At 43.3% G+C, this 15433-nt stretch overlaps 1 protein-coding gene and 1 long non-coding RNA gene across 14 annotated transcripts in view; one reads left to right on the forward strand and one right to left on the reverse strand.

Annotated features, from left to right (window-relative positions):
- The window catches only part of LOC308177464, a 29256-nt gene that overhangs the window by 9620 nt on the left and 4203 nt on the right, over positions 1–15433 (forward strand). The window lies entirely within an intron of this gene.
- GABRP (gamma-aminobutyric acid type A receptor subunit pi) overlaps positions 1660–15433 on the reverse strand; it is a 42471-nt gene continuing 28697 nt past the window's right edge. For 12 of the 13 annotated variants that reach the window (XM_080554779.1, XM_080554780.1, XM_080554776.1 and 9 more), the window contains 5 exons: positions 14846–14928; positions 12458–12595; positions 11000–11152; positions 10276–10469; positions 1660–9632 (listed from right to left, as the gene is read on the reverse strand). In XM_080554779.1, the coding sequence (XP_080410905.1) occupies positions 9318–9632; positions 10276–10469; positions 11000–11152; positions 12458–12595; positions 14846–14928 (883 nt within the window). In that variant the 3' untranslated portion in view covers positions 1660–9317. The remainder of the gene's footprint in view (positions 9633–10275; positions 10470–10999; positions 11153–12457; positions 12596–14845; positions 14929–15433) is intronic. The other variant, XR_013939122.1, reaches the window with a different exon arrangement.

Below are 15433 nucleotides of genomic sequence, written 5' to 3' on the forward strand. Positions count from 1 at the left end.
TCTCCCACAGTATCAAGAATTGAGCTTCATTGTTTATTTTTGTAAAAATAAGGGGCAAGTAGTGGAAACTAATGACCAATGAGGCAGAAGTGTTTGGATGCCATTTGTGGGTTTGCATCAGAAGTGCTGACCAGCAGTGGTGTGGGCAATCCTGGAATCTCCAAGTATGTTCTTTTTTGGTGCCAATCGTATTTGCTGACACATTGCTTTCATGAATCTCATCATTAGTGCTGTAAGCACATGAAGTATAGGTTAATTCTACTGTAACATCATTATTAAATCCATTAATCAAGGGCAGGAGATCCGTAATTAACTTATTCTCCAGCATCAAGTAAATGATTCTACTGTGAGCTTTAAGAAAGCAATTGTTCACTAATATGCAAAATACAGTGGGGCTATTAGACTATAAGGCTGTGTAATTGTATAATTAAATTATAAATTTTGCATATTTTAATAATGTAACGTATATATTTTAATTATTTTCTTTGCAAGGTTAAAATGGGAATCATTATTTTTGTTTATTTTAATTTATTTTTTTTTAATTCTTACATCTCAGTTACCAAAAAAGAAAGAAAATGAACGTCTCCTTCCTGATGGCTGATTATTTTCATCGAAGGCTTTGGCTAGGCTTTTGTTGACTCATCCTAGACCTATCTGTAGCAGTAGCTGCCTACAGATTCTTTGCTGTTTCATGTTTTAGCATCATCATTGTTGGTGACTGTAGGCATTCAAAGTTCGACTTGCAGTGACAAAAAGAAACCTGCTAGCACTGCTCTAGTACAAAATGCTCGGGTTTGATTAATATAGCCTCATTGACTCCTTTTCACACAAATAAGTCTGAAAAATCCTTTACACAAGTTAATTTTCCTTCCAGATATTTCAAGGGTTCAGGTCTACCTCACTTCTCTGCTATGTTTTAAGAAAACCAAACTTCTGAAAGCTTTGCAGGTTTGCTCAGAAACAGCCGAACCTCCTGCCCTATAACAGGAAAGGGATAGGGAAACATTTAGGGAATCAGCAGTAGGCAATCAAGCATTTTTCTAAAGCCATTCTTTTGAAAAGTGAGTTGTAGTGAGGAAACCTGCACATGAAGTATCATAAGAGCATTTCCCCATGTTTCTTGCCCACATTTCCAGCCCTGCAAATCTTAGTTGTTTGTTTTAATCTTTCTCCAGATGCTTTAATCACAAATAAAAGATAGAAGCTATAGCCAGCGCCATTCCTCTCCTCTCTTGAGGGAGAGTGGCAGGCACAAAGGTTTGCCCACCTTAATCTTAGGGCTAAAAGAAAGCCTCCACGTTTTGTACAGACCTCAGTGTTTTCACTGTTTTCAGGTGTCAAGTTTTATTGCAGCAGATGCTGCAGTTCAGTACGGAGTTCAACTCGTGCATCAAAGGCAGGTGCTGTCGACATCAACAGTGAGACAGTAGGGCTATCAGGTACAGCGGAGCTTCAGAGACACCAGAAAACCTACCAACCCTCCCCACACAAAAGCAGACAAAACGGAAGAGCACAGGAAAGGCACATCTTACACATCCTGCCAGCTGCAGGCCCGGGGACAGCAGTGGGGCAATGGGCAGGGGGCCCTTGAGGCAGTGAGCAGGGAGGGTGGGAGGTAGAGATGCAGCCCTGGTATGCCCAGCCTGTCCCAGGACTTACCCCTGTCACCTGGGAAAGGCGGTGTCTGTGTGAGCCCTCTGCTCTTCTCACCTGCCTCGGCTGCAGCTCCTACCTTCAGCAGGGTGTTTGAAGACTAGCGTGGTGCTCATCACTGACCTGCAATGAACGTGCTCCAGGCAGTTGGAGAGGGACTGGAAGGAAAAAACAAACAAACATGGTGTTGGCCCTAGGCAATATTTTGAGGTGCTTTGTCCTAACAAAGACTAGGAAGGTAGTATTAGCTGTGGCCAGTGGCCACTGAGGGCCAGCTGTGTTTGTGCATACCTGTCCATCTGTTTCCCATCAGAGAGACAGTGAGGGGATGCACAGGAAGCTTGAAGCCCGAAGATGACACTGGTGATGCTAAGTTGCCTGTGCCAGAAAAGCTCTTTAAAAGAGAAAGCCACAGTGTTTGCTGGGAAAGTCTAATAGAGAGGGAGCTCTCTGGAACTTGCAGAAGTGAATACAGAGTTATTTTGCTTGGCAGCCTTAATGTTGATGGATAGAACAGTTTGCCTTGTCCAGTTTATATAAGAGCAGCTGATACAAAATTACTTTATAGCTGGATATTTATGAGAAGTTTCATTTCAAATAATACAGCTTTTGCCTCTGGCGATGCTGTGGTTTAGCACTGTTATTACCGGGAACTAAATCTTTAGGATATTCTAACTATAACTGCAGGGCCTGTTTGATCTGCCCAGCAAAGTTAATATTTTCCAAAGCAATGGAAACTTTATAATGGAAAGTCTCATTAGCAAAAACTACCTGTCCCTAAAAGCAGCCAGGAAATCAGGCACAGAGAGGGAACTTCAGGGATTTTCTTTCAGCTTCAGAAGGGATGGTGCAGGTTGTGTGTGACAAGGGGATGCTTTGCTGGGGCTTTGATCTGGGGCAGCGTGGGCACCTGTGAGGTCGGCAGGCAGCAGCAGAAGGTAAGAAGGTGTGGGAGATGACAAGAGGAGGCTTTGGTGTGAGTAAGCACAGAAAGCAAAGCCTGCGACGAACTCAGAAGGGGCAGCACTTACCACTGGGAAGAAGGTCTGGGAGCACAGGCATTGCCCCTTGCTGCTCGATTCCTGCTGTGCTCTGGACTCTGCATTGTCTACTGACCCACAGGTCTGATGTACTGTATGGCTGGCTTGCTCTTCTCCCTTCTTCCACAGATGAGTCCTCGCCTAGTTTCTCTCCTGGACTGCTGCATAGTGAGTTCCTAGAAAGCAAGACCCCCTCGGGGAGTCATTACATGGAGATCAGTAGTGCTGGGAGCCACAAACAAAGCACTAATGCTCAGAGCCAGGGCCAAACCGAAGGCCTCCCTTCCCCAGCATCTGAACAGCAGCCAGATAAAGCTCACGTGTGTTGTAAACCCAAGAAGGGAAGTGCAGATGGGAAGAATTTGGTCTCAACCTTTCTAGCAAGGCCCTTCCTTCCTGCTGCTTCTCACTCCTCAGGAGTACCTGGGGAAATATTGCACCCTGCTGCATCTGCCTCAGCCACGCAGGCCTCAGGGACACTCACCTCAGAGGTTCTGCACCAGCACAGCCCCACAAAGGGCCCTTCATTAATGCTTACAGCCTCAGGGCCAGGCTGGAGCAGGGCTCTGAGCTGGATTTGCCAACTCTTAGTAGTCCAGGGCTAGTCCTGGCCCCTTTACCTCTGGGGGTTGCAATAAGGTGGGTAGTTCATCCATGGTAGCTCTTAGCTTTGCATGCCTGTTCCTAACAAAAGGTATGAAAGCTGGACAGAGTGTTAAGTGAGGGAATAGGAGTGAAAAACATGCATGAATTAAGAAGCATGCATAAAAGCCCGAGTCCATTTAAATCAATAGCCAGACTCTCATTAACCTAAATGGGCTCAGGATTTTACCCAGCCCTTTTTGCTTAGCTGGCTTCCTGTTTGAGTTGGCAGGGCAAATGGTCTTTGTCCCTGTCCAGCGGGGCGTATGTCAGATATTTTTTTTTTAGTTGAGGCTGATGAAACACTCTTAGAAGTCTGTTTGTTCTAGCCGCAGAGCAGCTAGAGATACTGAGCGCAAACATCTTGCAGGCACTGAAAGCCATAATGCTTTTGCATGAAATGCTGACCTACTTGTGCTAAAGGAGATGTCTGAGAGCACAAGCTCTGTCTTGAACAGCTGGTCTGGTCTTACATTTGTGATTACATTTGATGATAACGGACATGAATCTAAATCTGCATTGAAGAGGCCTTCCTACAGGTGAACACTGGAGCTTATAGAAAATGCCAGTTTACAGCATCCACTGATGCTGCAGAAGGGGATTGCTCATTGTATCAGTAGAGTGAAAAGGACAATGTCTTGTAAGACATGACTGCATAATTGTGACTGACTCCTCTCCTATACCACAGCACGATGGGAAGGCAGACCTGCTCCTTTGCAGGCTTTAGAGCTAGGCTTTGTGGACTGCAGGGAAAGTCAAATGAAAACAGCAGGATATCTCCTGGGAAAGCTGAACTGGTAGTGCAAAACCAAACTTATTTTCTCCCTGGGGGGAAGAAAAAAAATAAATCCCGATATTTTTTTTTTTTAAAAGACATTTCAGGTGGGTAAACTGGGTCCTACAGCCATGATCAGAGCCACCTGCATGGTCTGACCCTACCTTCAGAGCTTTAATTCCATGTTCTCTGAAGTTTGGGATTTGTTTTCTGGGTCTCTCAATGGAATAAAACATAATAGAACACTAAATTATTAAAAATCACCATGTTTTATAATATAATGGAACTAAAAACAACATGGAAACAAGTGCAGGCCACTTCCCTCCAAACCCCTCCTCAGGTAGAGGTGCGCGTAAACAGAGGGCCTGTGCAGCGTGACTGACACTACTCACAGCACGACTGGCAATACGAGCCCACAACATGCTGGGAAATAAAGAGGGAAGGGCTGCTTCATGCACCTCCAGCGGGGCGCGGTCCCAGTGCTGCCTCCAGACAGCGCAGTGCTCAGCAGACACAGCTGCACAGGGACCCAGCTGAAGTGCTGTCCCTGCAAAGGAAGGAGTCAGGACCTCAGCACACCTTTGCTTGGGATCTGGGATCTCTCTGTGCAGTACGCTGGTGTCACACAAAGGCCTTCCTTTTGGGGGAAAAAGGGGAGGAAAAGGCCATTCATACCTAGAATTAATTTTGTTTTCTTTTTCTCAGCTCACAAATCATAACTTATCTGTTCATTTAGTTCATCAGCAGAGATGATCACCCAAATGCTAGCTGCGTGAATACTCTGAAAATAAGGATTTTTTGTTTGTACTTATATGTATCTGTATTAATCCAGCCAAGAAAATTAGATGTAACACAGACTCACGTGCCCAAACAAAGCAACTTGCAGTTCAATATTGAATTCTTTTGTTGAAGTGCTGACCTGAGCAAGTAAGACAATTAAAAAGTTCCAAAGCATAGAAACTTTCAGAAAAACTATAGTTTAGGACACAGATCTCAAAAGGAAAAGGAGAAAGGAAAAATATATAAAATTATTTATTATTGATTGAGTACTCACCTCAGATTAACAAGAAGCCCATTGTCTGATCCCAAGTGTAATAACAGATCATAATTTAAAAATGCTTTTAGTCATCAATGAACAGAAAAGTTATTTCGGTGAGAACTTAGAGAACACCTGTGATAATTACCAACACTAAACAGTCTTTACAAGGCAGGACTTTCTGGCTTGCTCTGTGCTGTAATACTAAATGCTATAAGCAAGTAAGAGTGATTTCTGCTACCAGTTCAATGTGTAGGTTTGAGATGGAATTAACATTTTAAAAACGCAAAGTATTCCTTGCAGCAGATGGTAGTGTTTGCATACACAAATAAATACCTTTTAGAAATCATAATGTAAACCACATGCTCTGAAACAATAGGATTCCTGAGCTGAACCCTTCATCTTCCTAAAAATGAGAAATAACACCCTCTGAGCTCAAGCTGGTGGCTGCTGCAGCACAGGACCTGCTTGCGCTGGGATGAAGTGGGTACAAGTGTCAGGGGAAAAAACAAGGCTGGGGGACACGGAAGGAAGCAGGATGATGTTGGGATGTGCTAAAAGGCACTGCATATCTGTCACTCGCTGTTACACTCAGACATCCTTGTGTTAGCTCTAGAGAAGGACTGCACAGTCTGTGATAGCCTGGGTTAGCCCTCTCCTCTGTAGTGCAGCAGCTTTATATTTTAAACTAGTAAATGAATTACCAAATTGTTTTATGCTGCCATGGCTAGACTGCTTTTGGTCCGTGCTAGGTAGGGCAACTCTACGTAGCATATTACAAGGCTTTATGTTCCTCTGGGTTGCACCAGATACAGGTATTTGCATCACTTGAAAGCTCCTCACGTTACCCACATTGCCTGACTGCTGCTCACTATCCATCCGTGGTAATACACAAACATTTCTCTGCAAAGACTTAGAGTGCACACATGTTCTTACAAAGATTCTAGAAGTTGCAGCTGTGGGAAACGCATGCAAGGAAAGGTTACAGCAAACCAGGCCATCACAGTGAAGCAGAATCATCTCTAAAAATCAGGTCAGTCTTTTCCTCCATACATGTGCATTTGGTTAAGAGCACAAACAAACTGGCACCATGGTGGAATAGTAAACATTAAGGGTGACTCTTGGGTCTTGTGGCTCTTCCAGAGCTGTACTGTCAAGTTCCCTCAGTGCTGTAGGGCAGATGTGGTCAGGGGGAGGTGAAACATCTCTCAGCTGAGGAATGATCAGCCTGGAGCCCAGAGCTCTTTCAGAGCGTGGGCTGCTGCTCAGAAATCCTTCCTGCTCCCTACACAGCATACACAAGACTGATGCCTGAGGCAAACCAGAGCCTGTGTGCAGCACTTACCTGCAGCTTTGCTCTCACCTGCAGCGTACCTGTTACATGCCAGTCCTTTGTGGAGGATTTCCAGTTCAATGCCTGTCAAGGTACCGGCTCTTATCTTTGCACACCAGCAACACAGAAGCTGCTCTGTGCTCCACACCTTTCAGAACACGAAAATACCTTTTCTTGAATTTAGTGGTGCTAGACAACACCTGAAAGGGACAGGATTATGCAGCGCATCATCCTGACCCCTTTGAAGAACGTATGTGGGCTTGTGATGCTCATCTGTCACTGCCCTCTGCCAGGCATGTGTGGGACCACAGCAACAGCAGTCATGGCACTGGGCTGCTCCAGGACACCAGTGAGGCTAAGCAGACTTGGTTCACTTGAGAACGTGTAATAGCTAAACTTAACTTTGGTCCCTCTGACATGCCTGATGTACCTGCAGTAGGATGGAGGCTTGCTTAGTTTGTCTTTTATTTTTGGTATCTGATCCTCACTGAGAATTGATTTGACCACTGACGTGGTCTCAGGACCACCAAGTGAAGATCTTGTGTTACAGCAGGACTATGTTAGGGAGACAGTCATGTAAAGTGTATTACTTACAAAGTGGTGAAGTCCATCACTAGCAGCAAAAATGGTCTGTAAAAGCAAATAAATCAGGAGCCAACACTTTCTAGATATTAAAGGTTTCTGATGTTAGATCAAAATATCTTCCTCTGGCCACCCCAACTGTTCTTTAATAATAATACCCTAAGCTATCTGAAAAAAATTTCCTTCCCAAACCCTTTTCTCTCTCTCTCCCTTCCTTCAACAGCAGCAGACTGAGGTGTCACTTTCCAGGGCAACATTTTGTTGCACAGAGGTGTAAGTCAGATCAAGTCCTGAGCAACCTCAAAGCCACTGAGGAATGAATGAATAAATAAAGCAGCATCTAATGAAAGCAAGCATTGAGAGTGGCAACTCCCACCTGTTCTGCTACAAAAAAAAAAATCCTTTTGTTAACATTAATATTTGGCAGCCGGTGCAGAACGCACAAGGGCATTTTAGTTGGGTTTTAAAGAAAGAAATTGACACAGAAATAAGGCAATGATTTTTTTAATAGAGGATCTCTCTGGGGGGTTTGTGTTCATATCACCAATATTCACTTTATTACATTTTATGGAATGGAGTTTAAATGCCAGTATATACAAGCCAACATTTCATTATTGGAGTTTGTGTTTATTCACTTGCCATTGTCAGTTCGTTCCCCTTTGTCTTTTTGTGCTGCTCTTTGTAAAATCTATGATTTATGAATATGTGGCTCAGATCCTTCACAATATAGTGTGTTGGAGTGGTTCAATAAAAAGTTATTAAAGTAAAAAAAAATCTATAGTTTGATGTGCTTTGCCCACCTTCTATAGCAAGTCCCACTGCATGTGTGAGGCTGTAACATGAACTACATGCTGAGAGGCCTCACTCAGCCAAAACTCCTGCTGACTAGCAGCCAGTGCAGGCAATTATGGTTTTGCCTACGGAACTGCGGGATTACACCCTCAAATTTATGAAAGTTGCATAGACTAAAAAGAGGGAAAAAAAATCTGCCATAAAACATTCATTTTAAAATCCAGTAGCCTAAAGATACATAGCACCAAATGCCATTTGGTTCCCAAAGATTCAGTGTTTGAAGCGTGCACCACGTATTTAACTTACGTCTGTAACGGAGCTCTCAGTCCTGCTAGTTGCCGAATGAGTAAAGCCAACTGGCAGTCTCCATAGCCCACTTAGAACATGAATTGCTGCAGAAACTTAGTGTTTTTTTCAGCCTTAAATAGAGAGTAAAAGATTGATTTGGATCATCGTACCCTGGCTCCCCATGCATGGTTTTTTTCCCCAGCAGCACTGCTGACTCACCGCAGCTGCAGAGCCATACAAACAGGGGACAAGAAATTGGCCGCTCTTGTTTACGGCTGGCAAGGAACAAGAGCTGCTCATAAGGCACTCTCCAGGGTGAAGAGGAATCTATTTGTGAGGAAGACAGGGAGATAGCAGAATCTGCTCAACTCCAGCACAACAGCAAACAGCACAACAGTAAGAGTAGTAGAGGGATTACAAAACAGTTCTGCTGCCTGTAGTTCCTGCTCCCAAATCTCCGAAAAAACACAGCTCTACCAACAAAGAGCCCCTCCACCTGTCTCAGGGATGGGTAACTTCAGCAAGCGAGGATTACTTCAGTGAGTCAGCCAGGCATTACAAACAGCGAGGCACACAACCGCGCCGCTGCCAGCAGCACTGAAATCACTGCTCTGGCACTGCAGCATCCCCAGGACAAGGAAGCGCCACGCACGGGAGCCCTTCCTCTATGCACAGCACACTGATGCCTTTGGGTTCACTTCCTTGAACAGAGGAGCTATTGAGTCAGCCGTCATGGTCCCTCTGTTGCTGTTATCTCTTGCAAACAAAGAACATCATCTATAATTTTACATCCTCTTAGAAACTAGAAGGTTCCAACCTACTCCAGGTTACCAGGATAATTTTGCTGCCTCTAGTAGTCCGTGGCCTGCCACATGCAGTCCTGTGCACCCATCCCTGGCCAGAGGAGAGGCTGCATGCTGGAACAGAGAGCCAGTACAAGCACAAGGGCCCAGCAGAGCCACTCAGCTGAACAAGCAAGTGTCCAGAGTCAATGTCACTACTGCTGAAGCACAAAGGCTTTGCATCTAACGTACCCCACACGCTGTTCTGCTCCATACCTCAGGAATCACAACAGAGCATTTTGTCCACGGCGGATTCACTGAGGTCAGATACCTAGAGGCTCGCTGGCAGGATCCCTCTCCTACCGGAGTGGGAGAACAACGCAATCTGTTTCTACTAAAAATATAAATAATAAGCCCAATAAAACACATTGACCAACATAAAAAACAATGGAAAAAGCAATTTGGAGTAGTGGTCTACATTGCTGGGGTTCTGAATTGTGAAATAACCGATAATTTTGTGCATTTTGTTTCTCAAGACACGTTTGATTTTCTCATGAGTTTTCATGGTCAAGTCACTGCAGTTAATATTGTCACTCGAAATCTCAATACTTGTAAAACTGATTTTCCGTTTGTAGCTGGCAATGGAGCTGTTGAAGATGTTAGCGATGTTGACTTCTTCCATTTCTTTAGTAAGTTCATTTGCAGGCCCCTAAGAAACAAGAGTATTCAGTTACAGGGTTTGGCCTCTCCTGTAGAAGAAGAGTGCTCATCCATTAAGAGACCGTATGGATGAAGATACAAGCACACAGCTTCATACATGTTCACCAAAAAACCAGTGTGCAAACCAGCCTTCCCGCTGCTGCCTAATTTTGAAAGTGCTCGGAGTCCCAGAGATGCCTGTTTCCATACTGTGTTCAAAGAGATCTTGAGTTCTTTGAACAAGTCTCATTCTTGATGTCACTGAGCAACCCACTGTTCATCTTCTGCAAGACATCAGTCTGCCTTCACGTCTACACGGTAAGAGGTGAGGAACTCACCAGGGATGTGGGATAGCTCTTCTCCTCCTGACAGGATTTGGACCCTTGATAACGACCAAGCTACAGTCATACTGGAATATTTAATTTCTGCCACTAAAGCAGATCACTTTGAACAATTCACTGTGGATCTAGGGCTATTTGTGATCACTGCTATTGCATCTGTAGCACAAAAAACCCTTACATTTAGAGACAATTAGGAGAAGCAGATGTTAGCTGTACCCATAGCAGGAAGACTACTGGTCTTATTCAGTTAATGAAGGACTAATTAGTGTTGATCTGAGATAACTAGTTTTATGAAGGTAGATCAGACATTACCTCCTGAGGTGTTTTAGCTGTACATTTCTGCGAGGAGCTGTAGTGAGCCACTGCATATTCCACGAGGGCACCAAAGATGAAGCTGAAGCAGATGCCAAGGTAAACATCAATGGCCTTAATGAAGCAGTTGGTTTTTGAGAGTGAACTTCGTGAGCCGATCATCAGAGTTGTCATGGAAAGCACTGTCGTTACACCTTGGAAAGCAAAAAGGAAAGACCTTCTCTTACAGACACTTAGGAAAAGACTTGGCCTATCCTCTGTCCGCATACCCAATAGAAGGTACATGGTGCCACCCTCTACTGCTATACAAAAACAGCGCAGCACCATTTAGCAGATCCAAGTCATCCATCAGCTGAATTGCTGTTGTAGCACTAACTACTGGCTTTGCAGAGGCTCTCCATGCCTTTAACAACTGGCTCCCACTTTTCATACTTTCAGTTAAAAGTAAATAATCTCCCTCCACCAAAGCCCGGAACAAGGAATGCTTGCTCTGTCCTCTACTGCGAGGCTAACAGGAGCCTTGGCTGTACACAGCTCGGGGGGGAGTCGCAAGTACACCAGGCACAGAATCTCTTCCACGCTTCCTGCTGCTAACCTAGCCCTGCCACCAGTAAAAGCGGAACGTGAACAGCGGCAGAGAACTCAAGAAAGCTACCATCTACCCTGCCATCGGAGGCTCCCCTTCCCTGCCGAACTCTTCTCCCTCCCTCAGGCAGCAACTCACCAATGCAGGTCCGGGCAGGTACTGAATCCAGGGTGATCCAAAAAGAAACCCAGGACAACATGACAAGCAGAGTAGATGGCACATAGGTCTCCAAAATGAAATAAAGGATGTTTCTCCTCAGCTCAAACTGCAGGATCAGTCGTGGGTAACTGCCTGTTCACCAAAGGGAGAAACACAGCGAATGTGAGATTCCCAAGGACCTTCAAACTGAAATCGGGACCCCCCAGCACCAGACCTTCAGCTGATGGACATCAGCAGAGCCTCACTGAGATCATGGCAGATGAGTTACTTACAAAAGCATGACTTCTTGCCTCAGAAACCTTTCGTATCTAACATATCCTAGACAAAGGATGTATAAACAAACACCTGTATGTCTGTACACATACACAGAATTGGCTGGCAGGAGATACAATGTGTGTCTTGCAGTGGGGCTCCTGAACTTAATCCACAGTGGGAATATTTTATTCTAGCATTGTAGCTCAGGGTGGGGACGGGCTGATACTTTCTTCGATTCTCTTTTTCAGCAAACACATTTTTTCCCAAGAACCACTTTGAAGAGGCATTGCCAAATTCATTCTTATCTGATGGCTGAGAAATAAACACAATATTTTCTTTTGATTTCAGCAGGCTTTGGCTCATGTCCCAAAGCATCCCAGCATCTTATCGTCACAGGGATTTATATTCCCTGTATTCATTAGTAATTTGTGATCTTTGGTAACTGTGTCTTTGTATACTCCAAAACAATTCAGTCCATTTTTTAAAATCAGCTTGTCATTATAGTGACATAAGCGTTCAGGGGCTGGATTGCAAGTATTTTCAGGAGATATTTCTGCTGCTTAAACAATAGTTCCCTTTGAAGTGTAGAAACAAAAACCATGTTGTTCTTGGGCTGTGTACACTACAGTAAACAACAAAACATGATTATTTCTAAAACCTGGTCATTCTAAGGAAGATTTGTCCCTTTCCATAGTGATAGAAGAGTATTTATGCTGAAAATTAAAAAGATGTTGAATTCTGATGAACAGAGGGATATTAATCCATCAAAAACATGACAGAACTGTCATTTAGAAAAAAAAAGTATATTTAGAAAGTTAATTTTACTCCCAGTCACTGTAAACATGGCTCCTTGCAGTATTTATAGACTGCAGACCTGCGAGGAGGGGAGGGAGTATATTCAGGTGTGTGTAGAGAAATAAATAGAGCATTTAAGGAAAAAAAATCAACAGATTAAGTGAATGTAGTATATTAAAAGATCCATCTTTCCATGGCCTCCCATCCTACAGAATGCCCTGATTGCAAGTTAGATTTTACTATCTGTCTGTCTCTCTTTGTAAGATTTGCTCAAGAGTTCCTTGATTCAGGCTTCTTGAGTCAAAAGATATAGGTCCATAGAAGGAAGGAGGTGGGAGGAGAGATCCTTAAGAGAGCTTTACCTGCTTTTCTCTTTCACTGCTTTACCTGTCTCCTGCTGTGACTTCGAGACCAGGGTGTAGTAACGTTCCACCGTGTACTGAGAGAGCCGCAGCCTTTCTATGCCGTGGACAGAGTCGTTTCCTCTCAGCCATGTAAAGATGACATCATTTTCATCATATCCCCCTAAGGAGAACAGAGACCTGTGTTACTGTGGTGAGCCAATAAATGCCAGGTGTTGCTCTGCCCTGCCTCCTGGCTAGGAGCAAAAATGGCACCTCTGCAACCTGGGCTGGACAAAAACCCTCTTTCCATGTCAGACCATCAGTGGAATTTTCATTGCTATATTTTCAGTCTGCTGGTTCAGATTTGGCTGGGAACATGTATCACTGCGAGTGATGCAAAGAACCCGTTTCAGTCATTTATATTGGGTATTCCAATTTTAAAATGTTTTCACATTTTTAAAGGTAATTTAATACTCCTGCCATCCCCAGATCAGTTATACACTGCAGGATAAAACTACCGCAGTGCTCAACCCTTGAACATATTCTTCAGTCATGCAAGGTGAGCAAGAATGCACTGGTTAAAAAGAAGAGAGGGCAGATCTCGCTGAGCCCTTATCAGCTAGCAGAAGCATATGGCACTGGACCATCTATTCTAGTGCTCAGTAAGATCAGAAAAGGTGTCTACAGTTACTTGAGAGCTTGGAGCTGAGACTGCTCTGCAGTTACATACCAGGCTCTTCTGACCATATACATGTTGCCCAGGACTGTTGACACACAAACATATCCAATGTTTAGGCGACACTGAATTCCTGCCCCAAAACAATGGGACAGATGAGATCAACAGCTCAAGCAGTTATCAGTAAACTCCACATGTGCTAGCTGAGAAATTGCCACCAGGAATGTAAATGATGGCACTCCGTGACCTCAGGTTGGACTAAAGGATACCTCAATGTGAGGGATAAATCTCGTACTGTGTCACCAGCTAGCCATTCACTTCAAAAATTTCACTTAATTTAGTAAATAAGCCCATCGATCTCACTAATTTGATCCTTTTATTAAGTGCCATTCTTTGAGAAAATGAGCAGGGACACGTTTATGCTGATAATGACCTGTTCATCCTGGTAGAAAGAATCAGATGCAGTTGCAGCTCTATTTTTATCTAATTGTGTTTTCTTATTAGACACAAATTACCAGAGTTTGAGTATGATGAACTCGTAAATTAGGTGTCCAGGGTATGAATCCCTGCGCAGAATCCTAAGCATGTGACTTTTCGAAGTTTCTAAACAGTTTTATAAATCGTGGTTACTCAGGAAAATTTTATAATAAATGATAGATTGTTGTTAATTCATCTGGCATATATTTAAATAGCATTATTTCTGGGCACTTATCCTAATGAAACCTCCAGTGGGCAATGTGCATGTAATTTCATTGGAATTATACAGCAACTGAGCATGATGTAGGACCCAATCACTTTTAAAGCAGGCCCAAACAAGCTATGCTTTAGCAGAAGAGGCCAATCATTATTATTTCAGGAGCTATTCTTTGTAATAAAGTTAACCATGGTGAACTAATATGATTTTAATGTGAAAATAATATGTGCTTCCTTAGGTGCTTCATGCTGCAACCCCAGAAGTTTAATCTGGTCTTTTCAGCACTGAGATTGTAGATGTTTCTTTTTGTGACGCAAAGCAGGAGAAGGGAGCTTGCTTGTTGGGGAGCTTCACAGAGACGTAACAGCAGCACTGTTCTTGCTGAGCTCCTGTGTAAAAGCCACGTAGTACCCTAGCTTTTTTTAGGGTCTGATTTACCTGTTACCAGTTCTCAGCCAAGTTTGCTGTAGACGAACGTTTAATTTAAGAGCAGGATTCCCTGATTGTTCCTTTTTTTTTGAGGCTTCCAAGCCTGAGACTCCTCCTGTTGATGAGGGTCCCTCCATCTCCATTATTGTAACAACCAGCTCTCACAGACAGGGTTGGATTGGTTTGGGAGATACAACAGGTTTAAGGTAATATGTGTGAGGTTGTTCTGTACTCCATCCCATGCGCTCATCCCCACAAGTTGCTTTTGAAGTTGTGTACAAAAAGGACCAAATTTGGAAACCTAGCAGTTACTACTTAACCCTTTCTCTACAGAACTGAACTATTTAATTTACTCTTTGATGAAGATACTATTTATTACCACTTTTTTTTTCTAAATATAAATTGCATAGTGACAGAAAAAAACTCTGAACTGTGGATTACAACACAAGCATTTGAACAATGATCAAATAAAGTTGTTTTCTTTTGACCATTATTATTTACTGCTTCAGGAGGCCACCATGATGAATGCAAATATTCAAGATGCATACTTACATACATTAGACTTTGAATAAACAAATTTAAAGTCAGTGTTTTTTTTTTTTTTTTTTTTTTTTCTGGAGTGTTATACTTACAGCTCTCTAGCTGCAGTTTGCATGTTTGTGTGTCCATAGGATATTTTGACAGGTCCATGTTACAAGCAACAGTAGTAGTGATTCTGTAAGAGGAGAAAGAATTCTAAAGTTGCAATAAAAGCATGGTAATGGAATATTTCTACTTCTCATAGCAGACTAGACCACAAGGATCCTGCTCCATTTAGAAAATTTTGACCTATAAAATGAAAGGAATGCTGCAGTCAGAGAGAACCCTCCTTAAGATACGTTCTCTACAGCCATACTGATGAAAGTGTAACTGAAGGAGGATTTTTGCCTTGCTGTGGTGGGAGCCTTAGTGTAGATTAACACGTTTTCCAGTGCTACTGTTAGCACTTGGAAGTTACCCCTTGTCACCTGAGGCACAGCAACTAATGGTGCATAAACCCTGGCTTGCTTTGATGGGGAGGGTGAACAAGTCTGCTTATAGCAGTTTGCTTGCATTGAAGGTAACTGAGACACGCTCCATTACATCTACCTAGGAAGACCTAAGGCTTGCTAACACATTACTGTGCACATTTCTGCAGTGCACATACACATGCACTTTTTGCTAAAGAGAAGAAATTATGG

The sequence above is a fragment of the Anser brachyrhynchus genome (assembly GCF_964034855.1).
Source record: "Anser brachyrhynchus genome assembly, chromosome: 14".
Taxonomy (NCBI): Eukaryota; Metazoa; Chordata; class Aves; order Anseriformes; family Anatidae; genus Anser; species Anser brachyrhynchus.